Source organism: Accipiter gentilis, chromosome 14 (genome assembly GCF_929443795.1).
Source record: "Accipiter gentilis chromosome 14, bAccGen1.1, whole genome shotgun sequence".
Lineage (NCBI taxonomy): Eukaryota > Metazoa > Chordata > Aves > Accipitriformes > Accipitridae > Astur > Astur gentilis.
The window spans coordinates 4,763,906-4,788,252 of NC_064893.1; the positions used below are offsets into that span (position 1 = coordinate 4,763,906).

A 24,347-nucleotide genomic window follows, 5' to 3' on the forward strand; every position below is an offset into this window, starting at 1 on the left:
TTTGCCATTTGTTTACCTTTCAGGAAGGTTTTCCTTTCATTCCTGCCCTGACCTAAGCTAGAGCCAGGGTTTTCCAGCCCTGGGAGCAGGGTGGCACAGGGCAGCTCCCTGCCCCAGCTGCGCTACCTAAAAGCCAGGAGCCAAGGTCCAGCTATGCCAGTACCAGTAGTGGTGAGGCAGCTGTGCTGCTCACCTCCCAGGCGTGTCAGATGTGCTTTTTGGAGCCCTCCTGTATTGCAAAAAGCATGAAATGGTCCCTGGGTGGAGGAGGAAGAGCTAGCCCTGGAGGCCAGCTGCCACAGCCCTGAGGATGTCGTACATGGCTGCAGCCTTCAAGGACATCTCTGATTTGAAACTGGGCTGGCCCCATTTTTGCTGAGTGCATGTCGTGGCTCTAAAATGACTAAATGCTGTTCTTTTGCTTTGCTTTTCTTCCTCTAAATTTGATGTTTTTGTTGCAGTGAACCAGCATTTACCAGCAAAAAGACTTTGACCAAATACTCATGCTCAGCAAACACACCACAGCAGCACCAGCAAATCTAAACAATGCCACTATCTAGGGCACACTGGGAACAGCATTTGGGTTTTTGAGGCTCTCTGTTTTTCAGTGCAAGACCAGCCAGGCATGAGCTGACTTTCATGTGCCCATATATGTCTCTTTTAAAGTGAGGAAATTTGCATCCAAAACTGATGGAAACCCTAAAGTTTTCAGGGCGATGTTGACATAAAACTCATCCCCTGGTGCAGGAGTGGGCTGTCACTCTGCAGCCTGCTCTCCTGAAGGAAAATACTTTCTTTGAGAATATGCACAAAGAAAGAAGGATCAAATTCAGCAGTGCTCATGTTGAACTGGATAAATCAAAGCCTTTAATACTTGCTTCGGTATTTCATTCGATTTTTTTTGTGATCAGCAGCTCCTCCACAATGAAAAGTCCAAGGAGATTTTGTAATCTCCCAGGCTTTCTGCAAAATGAGGCCCTTTGCACCAGTGCTTCTAAATGAAGCTTGGCAGAGAGGGTTTGCACACAAGCTGCTGAAACTATGGGAGCTGCTAAAGGCAGAGCTGAGCCCGCCGCAGGCAACACCAGATATGTTTCAAACAGAAGATGCAAAGACTGTGATCACAGATCCCAGTCAAAGTGGACATCTCACATCTCAAAAGAGGCCCTGGCTTCATCATCAGCAGAGAGGTTGCTGGGCAGAGGACGATTCTCTGTTGCATTTTGCTGGCCAGTGCTCCAGCCCACTCTTTCTCTGCTGATGATGCTCCAGATAAAGAGGAGCTGGGCACTTTCCGGCTGCCCATGCCAAGCAGAGCTCAGGTGAGGAGCTGTTTGAAACCCAAGCTATTTCAGTGCACGAAGGTAAGTAAGAAATGCTATACTGGTTCAAGACTGCACTCCACAGAGCTAAAAAAGGCATTGCTGCCTCCCTAATTGTGTGGCTAGCCTTTGCGCAGGTTCAAGCATTTTCTGTAATTGGGAGAAAACAGCAGCAATCTCCAAGGGACCAGCTAAGGAGAGGAAAAAACAGCATGCAATATTTTTGTTTATCCCCTATGCCACAGACCAGCCTTGAGAAGAGGAGGGAAGGGCAGGGAGAGGCATGCAAGGCAGGGAAAGGACTGGATGCAGGGCAGGTGTAGAAGCTGTGCCACCAGCTCGCTCACACTGTGCCAGCCTGCAGCGAGGCCACATGGTGGACATGGGTTGGGAACACCACACTGCGGACTTCAAAGTGACACAAATTTGAATTTAGCATTAAAAGGAACAAGCGTGGCACGGTGCGTCCCCAATAATGGTGCCCAAGGGATCGCGCTTGCTGGCTGGGTCAGCAGCGGGTGCTTGCCTGCTCCAAGGGTGATGTGAAGAGGAGACAGCAGCCCTGGGGGACCGGCCACGTTGCTTCTCCCCACGTGACTGCAAAGGAGAGCTTGGCATTTAGTGTTGCTGGAAGGGAACCAACCCCGATCCCCACGCATGCTGTGGCACACTTGCCACATGCTGTGGCCCTGCAGACCTCCACTTTCTGCTGCCCCAGCCCCCGGCCTCACTGTGGGCACTGGGACCTTCTCCCGCTGATGCCGTGCCACCAGGTAGCGATGAACGCAAGGGATGCAGTGCAGCTGAGGAGGCTTCCAGGTCATGCAAGCAAGAGCCTGATGTGCAGCCACCTCTTTTGGGGAGCTTCTGACAAGTACCTATTTGCCACTGAGCTCCACAACTCTGAGGGTTCAGTGCCTGATGGCTTCTTTCACACAAGGTATGAGCTGGGTTTTTTTAGCCCTCTTTTACCTCTGTAACCCTCTGATGAGAACTCAAGTTCAGCTTCTGCAGCAGGACGAGGGATGAGCAGGGGTAGGGATGCTTCTGACCATTTTTTTTCTTTGAAGCTCCATCCAAAGAGCCATATTCTGGCAATGCCATGGTGTGGGGTCCCACAGCCAAAGCTGAAGGAGTTTACTGAAAGCAATGGACTGGGGGCTGAAGTGGTCAGGAATGAGACATATCTGCCCTTTCCCAGCAAAAGCCTTCTAGGCAGATGAAGAATTTAGCCAGTGAAAACATTGCCATGACCCTTTGGCACTGCAGCATATGCTGTAGGTCTTCAAAACAAAACTGCCTCAAGGCAAGATAGGCAAATTGAGTTTTTCCTATGGCTTAGGAGTCCTGGCTGCTCATGTAATGGAAAAGGGAAGTCTTTCAGCAACAAAGGTGCAGCAGGAATGATCCTTAGGAGTGGGAAGCACATGTTTCCCATGGTCCTCCCTCAGCCTCAGGAGATGCTGTCTGGAGCCACGACCCTTCCTCTACCCAGCCCTATAGGTGCCTCTGCTTTGGGGTTTTCACTAAGGGTTGCTATAGGAGCTTAAGTACTTCTGTGCATCCAGGCCTGAGCATCTCCCTGCTCCCACTCCCCCTCGCTAGCATGGGGCTGGCAGCACTGGGGCTCTGAGGACAGTGGAGGATGCTCAGGTACAGCAGGAGTGGGGTCATTCAGCTCAGCTAATTAGTGCTGCTATTTCTGTCTTTGGCCTCTTCTCGGTTTGTATCCATCTGGGGCTCTTTTCAGTCATTACAGAGCTTTCCACTCTCTTGGTTGTTTTTTTTCCTCCTCTGTCTTCCAGATTTTTGCCACTGTTTCATGTTGCTGTCCAAGTTATTTGTCTCTTCTGTCTTGCTCCGGTCGTGGGAACATTAGTAATGTTTTTCTGCAGAGCAGGGTGGCTTAGAGACCGCCTCGCAGACCTGACAGCCATCCTAGTGCTGCTGGCAAAGGCTGGAGCAGCTCAGCCAGCCCCTGGGAAACAATCCTGTTTTTATGGTTCACCACCATCTGATCTACCCACTGCTTCTCGCTCCCGCCTGGGCCCAATTGTGCTGCCGCCGCCATGCTCAGCCGTGCTGAGCCAGGCTGGGAGATGGAGTCCAGCCCGCTTGCTCCCTGCTCTCCCTTTGCAGCCACCCCGCATGTGGCTGCAAAGGGAAGCGTGACTCACATGGGCCTCCCACCCATGAGTAACAGTCTTGGTCTACCACATCTCTGCCAGCCAGGGCAGCTCAGAGGAAAGGTGGCTGCTTCCCTGGCGAGGCATGAAATAGGTCACTCCATCCCCAGGACACGGGTGAAACAAGGGACCAAGATTGCAAGGCATGGCAGCTATGAGCAGCCTCGCATCAGATGCAAGGGGATGTACCCCATGAAGGGGGCAGGCAAGGAGATGCACGTGAAGGCAGACACAGGCTGCGGGGATTCCCGTTAAATGGCATCCCTTCCTTCTTCCCTGCCCAAACCTGCTCCTTTTTTCCAGGGAAATGCATGGGGCCACTCTGAAGCCAGCGAGGGAAGATGGGTGGAGACGGTGGGAACACGAGGGGTGGAAACACAAAGCGGTTATGTGCTTCTCGGGGTGGAAAGAGGCCCAGGTTATTAAATAGCAGGCAATTTTAGCAAGAGTTATTAATACTAGTTGTTTGTACTGGGAAGTGGTGCCTAGGGGCTCCCATTGCACTAATCATGTAACAAAGCCATGCTCCTAACACAAATGGCTTGTGTTTCAGCCTGCAGAGAACAAGTCGTCTCCTTCCCATTACCCTCTCTGAAAAAAAACACAGCATGAAGATTGCACAGTCAAGCCCACAAAAATTGGGAAAGGGAAAAGAAATGACACTGGCCTGTCCTACAGTTCCATCGCTTACACTCAGTCGGCCAGGTAACTCCACCACCACCTCGGGCCCACACTGCCTGCTTTTCCCCCACAGCTCCCCTGCTTCATCCCCAACCCCGGCAGGTCTGGCACCAGCATTATTGGTGATTTTGTGTTGCCCGCCCTTGTGTTTGGGTGTAGTAATGTCACATCACCTGTTTAGGATAGTGGCGGGGCTGTGGGGTAGGTTTTTCCTGCCTCGCTGATCAGTGCTTCATCTCTCTGTTCTGTTTTTTTTCAGGCTTTGCAAACTGCAGTTCTCTCAGGTACATGTCTTTCTGAAGTAAGAAACCACTTTAATGAATTCAATTAATTCATTTACAGCCTTGCCACTAAAGCACAGACTAAAGGTCAACAGCATCCACTAATTTTGGATGGTACGAACCACGACCGCTCTGCTATTTTTTGTTTTCCTGAGCACTTGGCATTATTTTGAGTTTTACTGCATGGAAACACAGGTCCTCCTGCCCCCAGCTGCAGCTTTGCACATGCAGCTCTTCATCAGCCCGGTCTCAAGCCAGGCTGGAGGACCAGAAATATGCCCTGCAGCCCAGCCCTTCCCCTAGCAGTGCTCACCTCTGCAAATGCTGTGACCCTGGTGCCTGACCTCGCACAGCCTAGCAGCATCTTCAGCTGCATCCTCAACGCAGCACACAACCATGGTGACAACAGGGCAGGGGTCCCCATGGCATCTCCTGCCTTCTTGACATTCATCCTGAGGTAGATCCAGCTGGTGGAGGAGATGCAACTGAAAAACAAGCACGCACAGGGATGGTTAAAGGTGGTGGCCTGACAGCACGGTGCAAGGAGCACGGAGAGGGGCTGGCAGTCCACGCGCGTGGGCTCCCTTATTGGAGCAGGTGTGCAATCCTGCTGACACTTGTTTAGCATGACGCTCTGTGCACGCACATGTGTGCATGTCTTTACTTGGTTAGCATTTAAGAGGTGGGAGTCCCTCATCTCCCACTACCTGCAGGTGGCTGGTAAGGTCGAGAAACACCGCGTTCATCTCTAAGCCCCTGGCAGACGTGCTCTGTGGTCAGCATGGATCCTCATCCCCACAGGCCTGCTCATTTCCCCATTGCTCTGTTGTGTCTTTGTCCGAGGTTTGTCCCACCCCTGCTGCTGACCTCCTGTTGGTGGAGGAAGCTGGGGGGAAGCCACTGCCACCCCCCCCCCCCCCCCCAAAGAGTAAGCTGGTGCTGGAGCACTGCCAGACTCTGGGAGGATTTGGGGTTGCAGCACATGAGATAAGGCATCATGGCCACCACCAGGCCCCCTGTCCTGCTGCAGGGTCTCCTTCACCCCTGTCAGACTGCTCTCCGGCCTCTCCTCCTGCCTCACTGGCTTCTCAGCTGGGCATGCTACATCTCTCCCTTGTACCCTTCGTCCCTCCCAAATCTAAGTTCTGTTCTAAATGACAAACACTTAATAATGGCTGAAGAGTGACCCAAAAAATCCAAACCAACCAAAAAAAAAAAAAAAAAAAAAAGTTAAGATGAGCAAATAACAATGCAAGGTTACCTCCCTTGGCCTTGGGAATGGCTCACCTATTTTGGCCAAGGAAGGAGTAAAGCAGAAGCTGAGCACTGACGTCTCAAAAGAGTGGTCCAGGTCTTGCTGAGGTATGAGCAACGAAAACAAAAGGTCTTGAAATGAGAACGGCTCAGTCACCTTCAAACTAAGCAGCACTACAGCTTCTTCTGTACTGTTTGCCACAACTAACTTGACATCGCCCACGACTGCTATACCCAACAGGAACACTCACTAAGTATGTCCAGCTTTGAAAAAGACTGCATCTAGTTCTTCTGCAAATCATGCAATAACCCACCTGAACGGACACCTACAGGCTAACCCAGCCAGAGGAGCTTCTCCTCATCCTTCTGTGCTTCTTCCTGGGTGGCTGAGCCTTTGCAAGAGACCCTCAGTAAGCGAGGTATGAAAACGCAGCTCCCGTACAAACAGCCCAGAGTCCAATGCAGCTTGGCTTTGACCTCTGAAACGACTGCTCTTGCAACAGAATTAACCAGGTTGGTCTCTCTCCTCCTTTCAATCATTTTATCTGTGTGACACTGCATTTTAATTTATTTCTCCACCCAGCACCCCTCAGCCATTTTACTTCAGAGAGAATGTAAACGCCCTGTTTTGCTTCCCTGTTGGTTTTTAAAATGTGAATGAAGTGAAGCAACAGGCTGGGAAGCAGAAACAGAAAAGCGAGCAACCATGAGTGGAAGTGATACACACGCTGATTGCAACCAGGCTCTCTGGCCAAACGAAAAAATAACTCCCTCCCCCAAGGAGATATTTTAAAAGCTGAGAGCTAAGCACTTAAGTACAAAGGCTTTTGTGTTTTTATTGACATTGTAAGAAACATTTTTTTTTCTTTGTTACAAAAGAGCTAAGTGGTTCTGAAAGCAGAAGTACAGTTTGTATGTACACAGTGCTACAGACCCTTCAGATCAACCTAAGGCTCGAGAAACATCAGATCATAACTGCAGGTTTATCAAATGAAGACCACTAAGGCCCGTTACAGCCGAACACTATTTCTACTGTACGTAAATGTATTTACACATTTTCTTTTTTTTTTTTTAAAAAAAAGGATTACAAGCTTTATAAAAAAAACGGAAAAAAAAAACCCCAACTGAAAAAAAATGAACACATTTTTATCTTACACTTCTGCAGGACTGACAACAGTAACTGTTCCATAGGAGACATTCCACCAATCCAAGGACAATAACACGTGAATACCAGAGGTTTACAAGACGTTTTGGACACTATTAACAGTGGTATGTGCTATTAGCTGAATGGCGAGTACAGCCTCATCGGGAAAATTTGGCAACACATCTTGGTCCCTCTCTTTTGCAGGATCAACGCAAAATAAGGCACATACATTGCGAGAATATAAACACTGGTGTTCAGAAGGACGAGCCATTGCGCAACGGGCATGGGTGAGCTGACCGGCCATTTCATCAAGGAGTGGGGGGGAAGCAATGACTGGATGCAAGCGAGCCAGCCAGCACCTTAATGCACATACCATTTAGGGCCATTCTCCAAGGAGAGCATAACATCATCTGCCATGTGGATGTACGGGGCCATGGTACTCACCAGCAAAGCCCCACTGGAAGCCCACTGACTTCTCTGCAAAACCACCTTTCCTCCACGGGGGGTGTACCTGATGGATGAACTCCCACTGGTGACTCCCATTCTGTGGAACGTAAAACGGCCTGGAGAAATACACATGCTTCATGCAGGCTGAGTGAGGCGGATGCACCCAAGGCCAACAGTAACTTTTCTGGAAGACCCCCCCCAGAGCCATGAGAAGAAAAGGTAACTTAGACTCAGGCTGCAATGCTTTAAAAATAGCAATTTCACAACACTTTCTGCATTTTCTAGCACTCTAGGGTGAGCAGTGGGTTTCCAACTGCTATGGCAATGCCAGCTGATGGCCAGATACATAAAAGCAAGCTTTGGCTCTGTAACTGGAAGAGCAGGAGCAGAAGGGTGCCAGTAAACGTGAGCAATGTCGGTGGGACTTTCCCCAGACTGCCACACATTGAGAAGGAGGCTGACAAGTGAAAGCTGATGTCCAGCCTAATAGTGCCATGCTCAGAGACCCCAGTCTACCTTATCAAAACAAAACCAAAACCCAACACAGCTGGGCTGCACTATATTGCTACCTTCACAGGTACCAAAAACATAAACCAGAAAAGCATGAGAAGATACTAGAAGCTGAAAAGTGACACATGAATGTAAGAAGTGGCACAAACGCTTAATGGTGAAAATGATAAACCATTTGCACAAACACCCTGGGGACATGGTGGAGTATCTGGTTCTTCAATTTCACCAAAGCAAAATGGGATGCCTTTCTGGAGCATGTGGTTTCGGCCGAGACACACTGTTGGCCCAAGACAGGGGTAAGTGAGTGACGAAGGTTTGTCAAATCCAGGAAGGCAAATTAGCTACTCAAACAATCCCTTTTAGCCTTGAGCAATATGAATGGCTCCTTCTAAGCTCTGATGGATCACATCTGTTAATAGCCTCCCAGCTTCAATTGGACCAGCAAATACAATTATGAACTGGAAAATTGAGTTTAAAAAAACAGTTTGGCTCTTTTTACATTTATTTTTTTAAAATGTATTGGCTCTATAACAATAAAAGGCTTCTCTTCCAAGCCACCTACTCCCAAGCTGGTCATAAGTTTCCCTGTTGAAATTGTTTATAAACATGTAATTGATGGCTTAATAAACAGCCAGCGATTGGTTACCGAGAGAACCAGCTGAAACACGTCCAGCACAGCCTTTCCTCATGCATACACTGCCGTTTCTCTGCAGGGGTGTGAGCTGTATCGTAGCGCTGCAATGTATGGCGAGGCCACCCACGCATCCCTCCGCCACCGGTGACCTGCCTGGCCGGACGCATCCCTCCTCACCCCTGCAGCAGGGCAGGGGCAAGGGCTGCCTACAGGCAGCGGGTCTCTACAGGGCTGCCGCCAGGCGATGGGAGCAGAACAGGGAGCAGCTTTGCCACGCTGCAACAGCAAACCAACCATTTGTTGTGGTGAGCTGTGCCCGATCCCCCGTGCAGCCCAAGGACCACTGCAGGAGGGCTGTGATAGCTGGTCATGGGCAGGGAGGTTGGGAGGGGAACCAGCAAAGGACAAAGAGCAGGACAGGGGAATATGCGTGCATGAGACAGAGGAAGGAAGAAAAGCTTACTAAAGATGCAGAGAAAGACAGGAACTGGATGATGATAAAATCTATAGGATATTTACATTTGTCTCCACTTCCAACATTCCAGCTCACAGTGCAAATCACTTGGTACGTGCTACGATAAGCCCAAATATGTCCTCAGCACCGGATTCCTGTGATGTTTTCCTACGGATTTACAGCTTCTTCCTCTGAGTCTAACAGCTGATAATGGATCAGTGTTACCTAACAGCTTCACTGAGGTTGTATTCCTATACATTCCTCAAATGCCATGCCCTGAATCAGCTGGTATTTCACCTTTTTTTTTACAGTCAAAAAAATCAGTGCTATGGCCTTCTAGCCTGCAGAAATCACCTTCTGGTGCTAATCCTAATTTTGACTGGGCTAAAGTTTATCTTTATTTCAAAGTTGACCACACTCCCTTTTCATTGTATGTCTACTCTCACACCAGCTCCTTACAGACATCAAATCCATGACTGTAAGTGCCTGCACCATTTACATCCTGTAGCAGCATTTTACTAACAGGATTTAACTGAGAAGTCTGGAAGGGCTGGACTTGCATGCAGCTTCTAGGAGTGGGTGAACTTAAACCCTGGGCTTGTAACTGTTCTCCATCCCAACCTGTTTACCCAGGAGCACTGTGTGTTCAGGGGTGCAGACATGGAGCCCAGCACAGCAAAAAACATGCTAGAAGAGCTACAACTTACGGAGCAAAGGCCATTCAGCTCTACCAGCGAATAGCTTCATGACAACAGCGTGTTAGTTCCAATTTTTGCTGGTGTAACTAAGCTTGGGCATTGACCCACTGGTTTGCTTTGAAAAGAAAAGAAATGCATGTTGGTGTCACCAAGAGAGAGAGGCTGGGCTGGTCTTTTTCAGTTTTAATTAGTTTACCAGACATACTTGCTGTTCCGCTTGTTTCTTTGCTATTTTTAATGGCAGTTTAAATGTCTTAATTTTGTAAAGCCTGGATACAGTGGAAAAACATTTAGGATTCTCAGATTGCTTGCAATCACTTTGATTTATTTGGCTAGTCTGAGAACTGGGCCATTCGTTTTCTACTTGCTTTACATGCCATGACCATGATGCTCTTGAAGCCGTAACTGTGTGTCATGTCAATGGGTATTACCGTATTTAAAACATACGATCCATCCACGAAGCTGTATGTGCCAGAAGGGATGTGCAAGACAGTTCTCCTGGCAAAGGAATTGTTACTGTGAATAAAAACTAGTGGCTCAGCAAATTACATCTCAACAATTTGCATTTAAAAAAACCCCAAGTCCCCAGTATAGAATACTGCAATTTTGTTATTTCACTGTGTTAAATACTCCATAAGACCCTAATAGTCTCTCCGCAAATGTGGTATGCAATGAAGGCATTACAGACTACCCAAATCACCAAATGTGCCCATAATTTTACTGTCCAGTCATTTAAAAAAGAAGGCTGGAAAACAGAATACCAAATACTGCAAAAGATGAGAGTTGGACTAAGAATAGATTTCTGGTCCTTCCCTTCCTCTGAAATTGATTAAACATAACACAATCTCAGTATCATTATTCAAGGCAGTGACAGCTATCAGTGTGTGTGTTTACAAATGTGTTAAACATTTGCTAGGCATTAAAGGGCTGATGGTTTTACATTTCTTATTTGCCTGAACCTCCTAATTTCTTGTGCTCCATGACTCTGAAACTACAGCCTAGGGTACCATGGCAGTGCATTTCTAAACTGGTTGTCCACCTCAGTGCGATGTGTCCCATGCATCCAGAAAGGATTTAATCACTGTATGCTCACTTCACATTGTGCCTGGTTATTTTGTGCCTATATGTTTAAGGGGAAAAGTTGCAACAGTTTTACAAGGTCTAGATTCTTTTGAGTAACAGAAAATTGCAAAGTCATTTCATCAGACCTTTCTTTAAAAAACAACCCAAAACAAAACAAAAACATGCACTTCACACGTTTACATTGGTTTACAATTAAAAAAAAAAGAAAAAGGAAGCATACAGACGTTCAAAAAGGGGGAGAGAGAAAAGAGAGAGAGAGGGGGAATGGGTGTAGCAATACTGATTCAAAACTGAAATGGAAGACAGTTTCTCCCTAGAACACTTTAGGGTTTTCAGAGTCCTTATTCCATAAAAGGAATATACTTGAAACACATCCCATTTAGGTGAGATGAGATTGCTAAAATACATACACAACTAAAAAATATGAGTCTTTTTTTTTCATCTGTTATCTCCTAAGGGTTTTCTGTTTTTTGTTTGTTTTTTTTTTTGTTTTTTTTTTTAAGTCTATTGCATAACAGCAAGAAACTTGCTTTCTTCTGCAAGTGAGGTCAACAAAGAGCTCATGTCCCCAATAGCCATGTTGGTTGTGCTTACGGGCATAGCTGGGAATGTAAGAGACGCTCGGGGAGTGGTGAGGCGTGAGGAATTGCGGGAGAGATTCTGAATGATACTCGGGCTCAGGGCTCCCGAAATTAAGCTGACATGGTCCCCATCATCTATGATAGCATCGAAATCAATCTGCACACCCTCTAGGCTGTTGCTGTCAATGCTGTCAACCGTGCTCGACACTTGGTTAGCCCCCGGGGAAAGAAGCTCAGATGCGTTTGCAGTAGCAGTCCCCTGCAGCAGGCAGTTAGCTTCTGAACCAAAGAAAGAACCTGTTTTCATAGCTTGGTGGCTAAAGCCTGTGGTTTGGTCATATAACTGACCAGAGTAATTCTGCACGTTAGAGCAGAACTGCTGTGATTGACCTTGCATCTCCATCTTAATGGTGTTTACCCTGTATGTCTGGTTGCCATCACTTATATGTCCTTGCTGTTGTGCCAGGTTGTTTCTCAACATGTTTTGCCGTCTGTTGGCACTGTAATTAGAGCATGGCTGGTAACTTTTGGCCACCAACAAACCTGAAGGCTGGCTACCAATGGTGTGAGACACCGGTGGACAACTCTGTGGCCCTTGATACAGGCTGCTTTGTGAGGTAGGACTAACCTGCCCTAGCATCATTTGACCAGATTGATTGACTCCCTGGTAGTGAATGCCATCTCCGACTGGTTGGTTTTGCAAATATTCCTGTTCAATGATATTCCTGTTCTGCATCCCATTTGCCATACTGGTGGCTTGATCACTGGATGCCATGGGATGGCCGAAATTTTGTTGGTTCCCACTCACTGGCACGTTGTTGCTTCTTAGCTTCTGCCCTTGAACTGCCATGCCACAGGAATTGTCCATTGCCCCAGACATCATTGCTTGCCTGCCGATGCTTTCACTGTAAGGCTTATTGGGCTGCACGCTGAAAGAATTACCGGCTCCGCTGCCAAGAACCGTGTTTTGCTGTAAACCGTAGGAACCACTGTTCTCCACCAGGTTCTGATAGCCATTTTGCTGGGCCACATTGCCTTTCTCCAGGTTCTGCTGCTGAACCATCATATTGTTATACAGTCCAAAGGCCCGCGACTGCGGCACTGCTGACCGCTGACCGCATTTCAGTTTTGAAGGAGATAAGTCAGAACTTCCTGAGCTTACTTCATTCCACTGAATGGGCAAGTCGCTCTTGTTTGCCTCGGAACCTGCCTGCTGACTGCTCGGTGGAGGGGCTTGGTCAAAGTTGCTGGGGTTGTTGTTTCCTAACACTGAGCTGTGATGCATTTTGTTGCTGTCTAGGACATTGTTCAACAAGTGGTCGTATATGCCTTGGTTCTGGGAATTCAGATACTGAACCACGTCATCTGGCAGGAAATCCTCATCATTCAGACTGCCACCCGTTTCCATCATAGCAGCCTCCAGGGCGATGTTCTCACTGATGCTTGGAGGACAGGGGGAGCTGAAGCCGCGGAAGACGCCACCCTCAGAACGGGTGTAGTTCTGAAGAACAAGGTTGCGCTTTTCCATGGATGGAGGCAAAGCAGGAGGGTTAAAGCTATTAAGACTGTTGAAACGCTGGACTCTAGGGACAGAGAGGTTGTCGGAGGCCATTCTTACTGGATCACTGGCTCTCCTCGTCCCGTTTCCTAGAGCATCATGAGACAGAAAATGCCTCCTGCTGTAACCATTTGCCCCACCGTCACTACATCTTCGAGGGACATTCACTGGAGGCAGTGGAGATACTCCAGACTCCCTGCAGTCACCCAAGAGTGCCATCCTTGTTTTGAGGCTCATCCTCTCCATGTTAGGCAGTGGAGTTGGTGGGGGTCCACCAGTAGCTGCTGCATATTTAGCTTTCAGCCTGTATTGCTGGGCCGGGGTGAGGCTGAGAAGACTTGGCAGGTCATCACACTGGCTCGCTTCACTGGAGCGCCGGGAGGCATCCGTTGAGATGGGGTCATAGGAGTCTGCAACACTCACGTTCTGCGGTCTTCCCTCGGCCTGGGAGGCATCGCTGGACCTCCGGCTGGAGAAGCAAGGTGAGATTCCAGAGGACCTGCGGCTGCTCAGGTAGGCTGAACTGATTGTGCTAGTATTGCTGTCCCTCCTGTTCAGCATGTTCAACACAGTGATGTCCGTACTTGAAAGTTCATTCCTGTTCGGCAGAATAGTTATGGATCCTCCTACACTGCAGCTGCTGTTTGACTGGGTACCTAGAGGTAAAATTCACAGTTAAACAAAGGGGCACCACCCAGAAACTGGTACAGAAAACACCCAGTAAAGTAGTAAGGGGAGTAAAGGAAGAGCCTGCATCATCACAGCAACTCATAGCAGTGCTCTTTCAAGAAAGAAGTAGGGATAAAAACTGTGTCCTTAGGTTAAAAGCTAATTCAGAGACTCAAGAGTAACATTTCAGTGTGAATCCCAACACAAAATTTATAGGCCATAGCCACAAACTGTCATCAGCTGGTGTAGTGCTCCAGCCTGCAGTGCAGCTATGCTGACTGATGTGCCAGAAAGACACATTCATAAGGGAGCTTTTTATAGGCAAAATATAATTGAACAGGCATTTGCATGGAATGGCAAAATATACAAATTGGAGGCTATTCAAGGTCATTTCTAAGACATCTTGAAATATTCCTGAAATAACTCCTAACAACTGCAAAACATCTTTGCTGGTTTCCTTGTTTTGGTTTGTTTTTAAGCAAACAGAATACATTTCTTAATTTTACGTAGTTTCTTTTGATTGAACAGGTTTCAGAAAACCTGAGCTGTCACTGCTGGGTGGAGTGCAGAAACCTACAGGCTAGTTGTAGGCAATGTAGAGGCAGCAGGGACATACGTTTTGGCAATGAGCAGCTCCTTGTGTGAAAACAGAGTTCAATCTCGCCTTGCTCCCAGTCATGGATATCTGCCCTTTGTAGCAGTAGTATCTGTACATATGATTATCCATATGTGTGGAAATGTTTTATTTAAAGGGCAGCCCAACACATCTACGCAAAGGGTTCCTTGCTAAAGCCTCATCTGAAACACTTCCATACGATAAACTGGCAGGTATTTATTTCATCTGCCTTGTCTCAAAACAAGACAGGATAATGATGATCTCAGGTCCAAACCTTTAACTGTAGGGAATATTTAAAACATGATGCATGGCTCCCTGGCTGGCCCCTGTTGTGTAAAACATGGGACTATCAGACTTCTCTCAGGGTGGGTAGTAGGACTTGTGATGAGGGGACAAACAGAAAGTGATCAATTTATGAACCATTCTCACAGCTCCCGAGTTTCATAAGCTGCACTGCTCTTTTGCAAGGGTTGCAAGATTGAGCTGGCAAGCAACGAATTTAAGGACAGAAAGTGTTACTGCTCTTGTTATGTGTATCTCACCATTTCCTATGAGAGGCGGCAAGGTCGGGGCTTTGGAAGGTGGAACGGGGTTCAGTCTTGGAAGCATTCCATTAACTTGTTTCAACCTTTCTAATTTCACTTGCTCCATCCATTTGGTCCCTGTCATATTCCTCCTGGCCTGTAAGCCAAGTGCTGTGGTGGCTGTGGAAATGGTAGAATCCATGATTGGGGTTTCGTCGATGACACTGAGGTCTCCTACACTACCACCACCGGTCAGAGTAAGCTCGATCCCATTGTTGGAATAGTTGCTGATGGGGGACTGTTCGCTGCTGCATGTAGACTGACCACCAGGGCTTGGCTGAGATGTCTGTTGGAGTGAAGTAAGTAACAAAAGAACATGAGGATTAAGCAAACAATGTTAACAAGAGCACTTGCATCAAATGCGGGTCTAAACTGAGCCAAAGAAAACCAAATGTAAAGAAAAGTTTAGCATTAAATGATAACAGTGATCATTCATTAAGAGGCTTTCTAGATACTGATTTTAACTGCAGTGAATGCCATTGCAAAACTCGAGATTAAAGTCCACTTTAATATCTTGCTGATAGTATACATTATATCTACATGGGACATTTATTTCAGTTATTCCCATAATTGCTTCTACCACTTCATGTAATTCGTGAGCATGTATGTATGGATACTTTAATTTGGATATGTGCTGCTCCCAATTGAAGCTGCAGCTCAGTAAACCAAATCAGAATTCAGCCATGTTACAAGGTCTAATTTACACTGCTAGGCTTGCAGCAAGCAAACAAACAAACAAGACTCCAACAACATTGGAATTTGGGTTTTTTTAATTAGACTTGTGGCTAAAGAACGTACGTATTTTCCAAGCTTAAGGCTCATTTTTACGAGCAGTGGTTGGCCTGAAATGTTGGCATGTAATGAAACAGGGACAGAGCGTCAGTGAAAAAAAAATACTAGATCATACAATCAGCGTCCTGTGACCCTAGCAGCACTAGGGTCTAACTTATACTTCCTCTTATACCTAACTTATACCACCCCTGCCCTGAATCAAGAAGGCGATTATCTACTCAGTCAAATCCTTTGTTTCATTAGAATTTAAGATTTTAAATTTAAGAATTTAAGCACACGGTACAGGCTGCTGCTAACCTACAGGGTTATAAACCCACCACAATAGCTTCTTCTTTCTTAACAGGCAGTGTTCCCTGCTGCTCTAGCAGAATTCTTGCTGTGGGGAAATACGGGCTTGATTTATTTTTTATACTCAACAAGTTCTTGTAAAAGAATGGGAAAATTTCTCTGACAAACTGAAACACTCAGACAGACTGACAGACAAAACAGACAGCAAGACAGACAGAAGTCTCTGGACGTAGTATCTCACTGTAGGTTGTATCAGCGTGATCACAAATCAGCGGGGCATGCAGTATCATTTTGCTCCCAAGAACAGTTTCATGTAAGTAATTCACTTTTGGGGTTTCTGCTGTGTTTTTGTTAATTTTCTTCTGCCAGCCTGTGATTTTTATGTACATTTCACCGACAAATGCTAGCTAGATTTCTGAGGTAGCGGCGATGGCTCTCACTTTTAAAATCAGTGAATGAAGACACAGATTCATGGCACTACTGTAGCTTCATATGTCCCTGAGGAGTCTATTAAGATGCAATAACTACTTTATTATTTCTAACTTGAATGATGATATTTAGAATTTATGAGGCTACACTGAGCAAGTTCATTTGCAAATCCTGGCCACGGCACATTTGGTGACAAGAATAGAAATAATAGTGATTATACAGAAGAGAGTTTGTGCTTCTGGACAATAGCTCCATGCCGTATGAAGAAGAGTAATAATGGTCAGAAGCCTGTTCTTGCAGCCACGTGTCAAAATCACAGTGAGGTAGGTTACAGAAATAAGAACCGTGTTATGGGGAACATACATTTCTAGATGTGCAATACAGAAAAAAATGGATGTCTCATCTAGAGGGGAAGGTGTGAAGACATTTCTGAAGACATTTCACCAATATAAGATTTTCACATGTCAAGTGTTGCAAAATGCTCACAGCACATTACATTTGGGAATGAGTTTGATGGATTGCACATTACTAAATAAAGGAATGATTGGACAACAGGCAGAAGGCTAAAATAAAGACATAAATAATGTTGCAATAAGAAAAACAGCAGAGAAGTTAAAATGCCCTCACCTTATTACCCACTGTCCTTAGGAAGTTAGAACAAGACATTTAAGAGCATTAGACAGAAAAGACATTGGATTAGTTGAAAAATAGAAAATATATCTTAATTCATACAAGCAATGAAAAGCAGGAAATACAGAATTGTTTTTAGAAGATATTTTTCAGTGAGAAATATTTAATACTATGTAAGCAATCAGCATTAATACCCCTCTCCTGCAAATTTTATTTATGTTAAAATCAGCTACGCTCAACATGCCTCAATAATGCTACAGATTTACCTAGCTAAGCAAGAGGTGAATGGGTTTTGTTCCTTCGTAATCTATGGCAGCTATCACCAAAGATGGCAGAGGATCTCCTTTAGACTTCAGTGGGAGTTAACCCTGGGGCCTTGGAAGTTTCTGAATTTAGGATTAATACTCTACAGTTTGGGTGTAAGCCTTAGGCACAATATAGCAGTTAACTCGTATTTCAGCGAGTAATCACTTTGAATGGGAGCATGATTAACAGTACAAGCAGAATTTGGAGGGCTCATATTTGTAGTCCCAAAGGGTTAGGTCCAGTTGAATTGTAGACCCAGATTTGGAACAGGATGGAGTGACTGCCTTCGCTAGTTTTAAGCCTTGTGGAGAGGATGGATGGCACATGAAATGCAGGCAAATGAAAGAAGAACTTCTTTATTTAAGATAGCATGTCAAAAAATGGAATAAGGTCCTTTCAATGTTCAAGGCTATACTGGTTTAATGAAATACATTAAGGTAAACCGGTGAAAAGACCTGCAGAGACTCTTAGTTCAGCTCAATTTAGTTAAACTGGAATTAGGTTAACTTGGTCAAGTTAAATTAAGTATCAGATTAACATAAGAGGTCACATCATGATAGAGATCAAATGTTATCCAAAGATCTCCTCCTGCTGTTTTAGAAAGTCAATTTATCCTGCTTCAGTTTGATCCATGACCCGATAACCTCAAGCCCCTAAAATCTGATTGTTTCCCCAGGTTCTCCAAAAATTATCATCATCAATATCATAATTTTAATCTTTTGGACTTGGTTTTTTTCGCATTCTGGTTTTGAGCCTGCAGGATACACGTTCTCTTAACTTCTGTAAACAGAAGAGTAGAAAAAAATGCCTTTTTAAAAATGAAAACTGTGATTTTCTCATAATATGCTGTTTCCAAAAGATGGAGCTTTAAGAGAAACAATTATTGCGAGAGTTGCCAACACTGCACTTACTGCATATTGTACAGACTAGATGTAATCTTTTTATTTCCTATTTCTTAGGCTTTGAAAACATTTTACAACGTAAACGAAAAGAAAACCTCACAAAACCTAACCTTGTGAGCTAGAGTTTATGGGCTTGAGCATTTCATAAAGGGATTATTAACTGGTTGCAAGAAGAAAAAGGACAAAGGGTGTGGCACAGTGTGTTGCATACCATTGGTTTTTCTGACTTGACCGCTTTCACTTGGAGGCATTCTTCACGCTTTGAGGTAGTGTTGCTGAGGTCCTTCTGCTCACCAATTGCACCCTGAGTCTGATGGCCTGGTGACCGGGTCTGAGAGTGGCTGCCTGGGTCTCTCGGTGGCGGAGGCCTTGGGTGGATATCTCCCCGCTGCTTCTTGGTGACATGTGCCTCCGGGCCATGCACGGTCTTCACGTGTTTCCGGAGAGAACTGGGGTCCGTGTAGCGCTTTGTGCAGCCTGGTATCTTGCAAACATATGGTTTCTGCCAAGACAGGAAAAACACTTGAATTAGATTTAATTCCACGTGGGACTCCTGAAGAGCAACTTGGAGCACAGCTGGTGTTGCAGTTACACACTTTCACAGTGAAGTTGTTATCTCATTTATGGTCTTTACAGTGACTGAATCACAGAATGGTTTGGGTTGGAAGGGACCTTAAAGGTCACCTAGTTCCAACTTCCCTGCCATGCGGAGGTACATCTATCACTAGACCAGGTTGCTCAAAGCCCCACCCGACCTGGCTTTGAACACTGCCAGGGATGAGGCATCCACAACCTCTCTGGGCAACCTGTTTCAGTGCCTCACCACCCTCACAGTAAAGAATTTCTTCCTTACATCTAATCTAAATCTACCTTCTTTCAGTTTAAAGCCATTACCCCTTGTCCTATCAAGTTGTGACTGCACCTAGTCAAACCTATTAATTCCCCTTAGTTGTGAAGGTACCCATTAATGCTGCATAGTTTACAGAGGGCAGAGCCTCTCATGATATGAACTGGCACAGCTCTGATTTATCAGAGCAGAAGAATCAACAGAGCTATGGCAATTTATGAAGACTGGCCTAATTTTCTATCCTGTCCATTGCCCTCAGCAGTTTGATACCCTGTTTCTAGTATGCCCAGTACCTACTCCTTGACATTCAGAGGCAAACAGCCCCCTTCAAAACATGTTGGGACATTTGTTCAGGCAGAATTATCTGAGGAAGCGTTTTTTTTCCTGGCTCCTTCAGATCACCAGTATAATGTCAAAGCACATGATACAGTACCATAAGCATTTTCACAATGCAGCAATATAGGCGCTACTACTATTAGTGGTACTAGCATAACTAATCACTCAGGTTTTTTTAAAGCCTGCTTCCTTTGTCTGTGAATTTCTCTATTTCACTAAGCAATGTAGAATAAAGTAAATTTACTGTCTTATAATTTAACAAAAACTTTGTTCTTGTATTATGAGAGGAGTAGAAAGAAGAGTTGAGCCCTTCTTCAATTGCCTCAGGAAACAAAGTATCATTCACTCACTTTTATTACTGAATTGTTACCAAGAAACTACTATTGTAAAGTCTTATTTATACTAGCCCTCAAGAAAAAAAAAGAAAGGACCCTCATGCAGAGTTCCTCAGAAGGGTTCTCTGCTTACACATGGCACTGTGGAGCCTTTGACAAATGTAGTTTTTTCATGAATGTCTAAGGCCTGAGCCTGCTTCCACTGACATCAGCAGGAAAACACTGCCATTGACTTGAATATGAGCAAAAATGTCAATCATGAGCAATTTAAAGTTGATGCTGAGCTACTGAGGCAGGTTTTCTCAAGATGCCATGGAAGTATGAGTCAGCTAGCTCTCTTCTACATGTGTAAGGCACACCTGCATCAAGATATATCAGCTGCTTTTAAATCTGTCTATAGGTTACCTACTTACAACCAAAATGGCACTGCGAGGAAGTGCTGAATCAGGTCTGCGCTTTCCACGGGATTCATGGCAGTCCATCGGTATACATTGCCCAAGAATATTAGCCTGTGTCTTTGTGAAATAATGGTGAAGGAAATTTTTCATTTGCCCTTGCGGCTGTACCTACCAGAAATGATGTGCAGCAGAAAATTTTTCTTGGTGACTTACTGTTAGACATGAAATCCTGATCTTAAAAAACAGGCAGTACGGGTCATGTCTTTAAGTTTGAGAGGATCTTACTCATCAACTAGGCAATAAACAGATTGGTTCAGACACTGAATGAAAAAAAAGCTCAGTCAGCTATTGGTGAGACTTGGTGAACTTCCTTCTACCTTGGTGACAATTCACAAAATTGCTGCTGTGCTTCAGTGCAGTTGTTAGCTGGGCTGCTGAGAGCACACATTGCAGGCACAGGGCAAACTCAGAGATGTGCAATGCTCTCTGCTTCCCTTGTGACTCAACAGATGCTGGAGGGACCAGGGGACTGGAAGAAGATGGATGCTCCCAGGAGATTCTGCCAGCCCTAGTGAATGCCTGCGACAGACAGCTAGAGAAGGGTACAAGCCTTGTGGAAATTGGATAGAGTTGCTATGGTTTCCACACCACACAGTCACCATGCTGGTATGTCCTGCCCTTCCAGTACTTCCAGATTTAGGCTAGAGGTGAAGGAGTATAGGAACAGGTCAAGGAGGAGAGACTGGGCTCCAAGATATGAGACTGAGACAATGTCACTCCCCGTGTAACCTGAAATAGGGCAATAAAATAGGGACAAGGCAAGAAGAGAGAGGGAAAAACCATCCCAGCTTTTCAGGGAAACCATGTGTTTCCATTAGACCGCTCCTTCAAACCTCTCTTACACTTAATAAAATGACCCGCAGCCTCTCTAGGTGTGTATGACATGGAATGATTGTGCTGGTAAAAGCCATTTAGAACTTGCATTCCTTTCAGGTTGCTGAGGGTTTTTGTGCCTGTCGTCTGTAATAAATTGCTATGACCACATTGTAAGTCTGTTCAATGCCAAATTTTATTATTCTTTTGAAGCTGTGCTTACTTACCTCATTGGAATGAGTTCTGTTTTGGTGCTTGGCCCTGTCGGACGCGTTGGAGAAAGCTTTGTTGCAGCCTTCATGTTCACACACATATGGTTTCTCTCCAGTGTGAGATCTCAAGTGTGTTTTCAAGTTTTCTAGTCTGGAATAGGCCTTTGTACAACCTTCAAACTGCAGACAAGTAAGTCTGGATTAATTTTAATCTTTGGACTTGCAGGAAACAGTAAAAGCTGACCTATAAAAGTTTAGAAACTTTCCAAGCCTTCATAACCTTGCCCAATGTAACTTTGTTTTGATTTGTTGGATTTTAATTTTACCCAGGCAAACCCCATCACAGTTCAAGTTAAAATGCTTCTAGCATTATCTAAATCTTCTCTTACAGGAGAGCACAGTATTTGTGTACATCGTCTAAGACAGAAATCCATTGCAAAGTCATTAGGAGGCTGGTGGCCAGCAATAATACCCAGCTCTGTAAAACAAAGTGCTTTTAAATAATTAAGCAAACTCAGCCCTGTTTAATAATGCCTTTTGGGGCATCTTTGCACTTTAAACTTGATGAAGTGGGCCAAATTATCCAGTGAATCCCCCTTCCTAAAGCTCTTGTCATCTGGGCGAGCTCGATAAGGAAGCAGACATAGTATTCTCTTCTCCAACAAATGTCCGACAGACAAGAGATCAGGGAATGCAGCATCTGCACTGCTCTGTTCTCTGCACAGCCCCAGCAACCCTGTCCAAGCCTGGAGCTCAGCCCCCTTTACTCACAGTGCATTTGTGTGGCTTTTCCCCTGTATGTCTCCTCATGTGGACCACCAGCATATACTGGGCTTTGAATGGTTTCTGCTCCCGGGAACAGTCCAGCCATCGGCACACAAACTCTTTCTTTTCACCGTGTATATGGTCATTGTTTATATGCTGTTTGGGTAGAAGAGAGATTACAGCTTTACAGAAATGTAACATCGTCATCAGCCTTACCGTAACTTCGCATTGGAACAGCACCAGAGGCTCAGGTGTGAACCAGGATCCCGCGGTACTGAAAGAGTAAGAAGATTGTCTGCGCTCCAAAGCGATCACGGGGTTCAAATTACAGATCCCACTGGAAGTCCACTAAGGCCCATGAATTTGTTTCTACTGACGTCAACAGGCTTTGGATCAGGCCTCAGGGATACAGGCTGTTAAATGCATCCCAGATAATCTTCATGCATGGCACCACTTGCATGATTCACATTGAGTAATGCTTTCTCAGATCAGGGAAGCCTTACTTAGGTGCCGCTCAACACAAACAAGGTTTACAAAAACAGGCCTTTAAAAAGATGTCCTGCAACCTGAAAAATCAACAGAACTGTTAAACCAAGTTTCCACCAAAACTTTTAAGTCACTCCCCACTACCCATATTTTCTTTCAGTAAAGGTATTGGGTTAGCGTACACGTTGTGGCAGGCAAAACAAAACCCTACACGCTGCAGTAACAAAAAACTCTGAGCACCAAAGCATCCATCAAGCCAGCTTTTGCCATTGGCAAGTACAGTTCTGCCTGAAAGTCTCTGGGAGTGACACCTGCCCCAGGCCTGTTGACACACATGCACATGTCTTGCTGTGGCGTCATCTGCGTGAGTGCATCCAGAGACAGGCTGGGGCTGTGTACCTTCTCTTCCAGAAAAGCAGCTTGCTCTGTTCCCTTCACTAACATCCAGTTCAGCAGAGCATTTAAATATGGACTTAATTCTTGCTGACTGTGTTTCTGAGCAGAAACGGGCAGACGAATCAGGGCCAGCCTCAAGATTGCTTTGTTTTTTCAAGGTTTGACTGGATGAATTTTTTGCACAGCTTCAGAAAACAACAAAAGTGCCCTGCACCTGGCCTTTCAAAGGTTTATGAAGGCTGGAATTTCAGCAGGAGCTACCTGACTCATCCTCCTGCACCCTCTTGGAGAAACGCTGCCACAGAGACTTCCCCGGTTCTGTACCTTCTACCACAGCTTGCTAGCTGTGCCACTAGATGGCTGCATTTCTCAGCAAATGCGATTATTCCATTAAGGTACTAGACAAAATCCTTCCAGAGTTTATATTTGAACACAGGACAGGGATGAAATATGTATCTACTCTGTAAGTAGCTCACAGAAAAAGCCAGCCGTACAGAAACTCAGTAGTTCATACTGGAACACAAAGAAGATAATCCCAATCTTTCCTAAAGTCCTGAAAACAATCAGAAAACCAAATAAAATCACTCGTGTTCACCATTATGCAGCATCACCATGGCAAACACATGTGCATTGCCTATAAAAGATGACTGCTCTTTTTCTCTTTCTGAAACTTTATTGCCATTTCTTTAAAGTTGTGATGGGGCACAGAGCGCATGAACAGAGCAGATGTGCTGGACAACGTACAACATGTAATCTGCAGTTTATGTTTCAAGTGCAGATCTCTAGTCCATTTGTAACTACACATGCCTGTACCAAAAAGCGTACAGATGCCCTGCGCTGTGAAATGGCATTGGAAAAGTACAATGAGGTTAACGTGCACTCTTCTTTCCCGAAAGAGAAAGAAGTAACGGGACAAAACTCAATGCATTAAAGTAGTTCTTGGCCAAATTTTTCTGTAAACATTACAGACTGTGAGTTAACATGGTTAAACCTACATGGCCAAGAGGGAAATGAAAATTGAGTGTGTGACACAGGCTTTCCCTTTGATACAAAAACTTCAAGACTGGTTCAATCAGTTCACAACAGCACCTCCCTTTACCTCCCACTGTGTGGACACCCATGGATGCTCTCTTAGAGAAATTCTCAAAGGACACTTTTTCTCTTTGTCCCTGCAAATGAGCTTCCTCCTTGCCCTCCAGACCTCTAGCCTTTATCAGCATGAGCATCCTCTAAAACCGGCCTTTCTCATGGGCGTAAAACTCCCTTCCTCACCCCCTCCCCAGCCCAGGCTCACTGCAGCAGCTGACAAAGCTTGCCCAGGATGGTGACTTGATCATTCGCCTCTCTCCATCACTCCACTGGCTCACCTGTCAAGTATCTTATGATTACCCTCAGGTCACTGCACAACTGTGTCCCTCCATACTCGTCTGCCCTGCTCTCTTATCCTGTCACTCCTTTCCTATCCCCTCTGCTCTTCCTACAATCAAACCCCTCTTTGCGCCATTTTTCCCCTCATTGCTCTGATGCTCCAAGAGGCCTCTGAGAGCTCACCTGCAAAGCCATCTCATTCTCACTCAACCCCTCTGAGTATCTTCACTTTCAGGTAAAGCCCAGAAGAAATGAGCCCATGACATCATCTGCTAATCTGGG

General features: G+C 45.5%; 1 protein-coding gene across 2 annotated transcripts in view; it reads right to left on the reverse strand.

Moving 5' to 3' along the window:
- Positions 1-11,153: 11,153 nt before the first annotated feature.
- Positions 11,154-24,347, reverse strand: part of GLI3 (GLI family zinc finger 3) — a 210,176-nt gene continuing 196,982 nt past the window's right edge. For both annotated transcript variants that reach the window (XM_049816123.1, XM_049816122.1), the window contains exons 11-15: positions 21,822-21,971; positions 21,066-21,230; positions 18,261-18,551; positions 14,661-14,988; positions 11,154-13,489 (exon numbers count right to left, since the gene is read on the reverse strand). In XM_049816123.1, the coding sequence (XP_049672080.1) occupies positions 11,199-13,489; positions 14,661-14,988; positions 18,261-18,551; positions 21,066-21,230; positions 21,822-21,971 (3,225 nt within the window). In that variant the 3' untranslated portion in view covers positions 11,154-11,198. The remainder of the gene's footprint in view (positions 13,490-14,660; positions 14,989-18,260; positions 18,552-21,065; positions 21,231-21,821; positions 21,972-24,347) is intronic.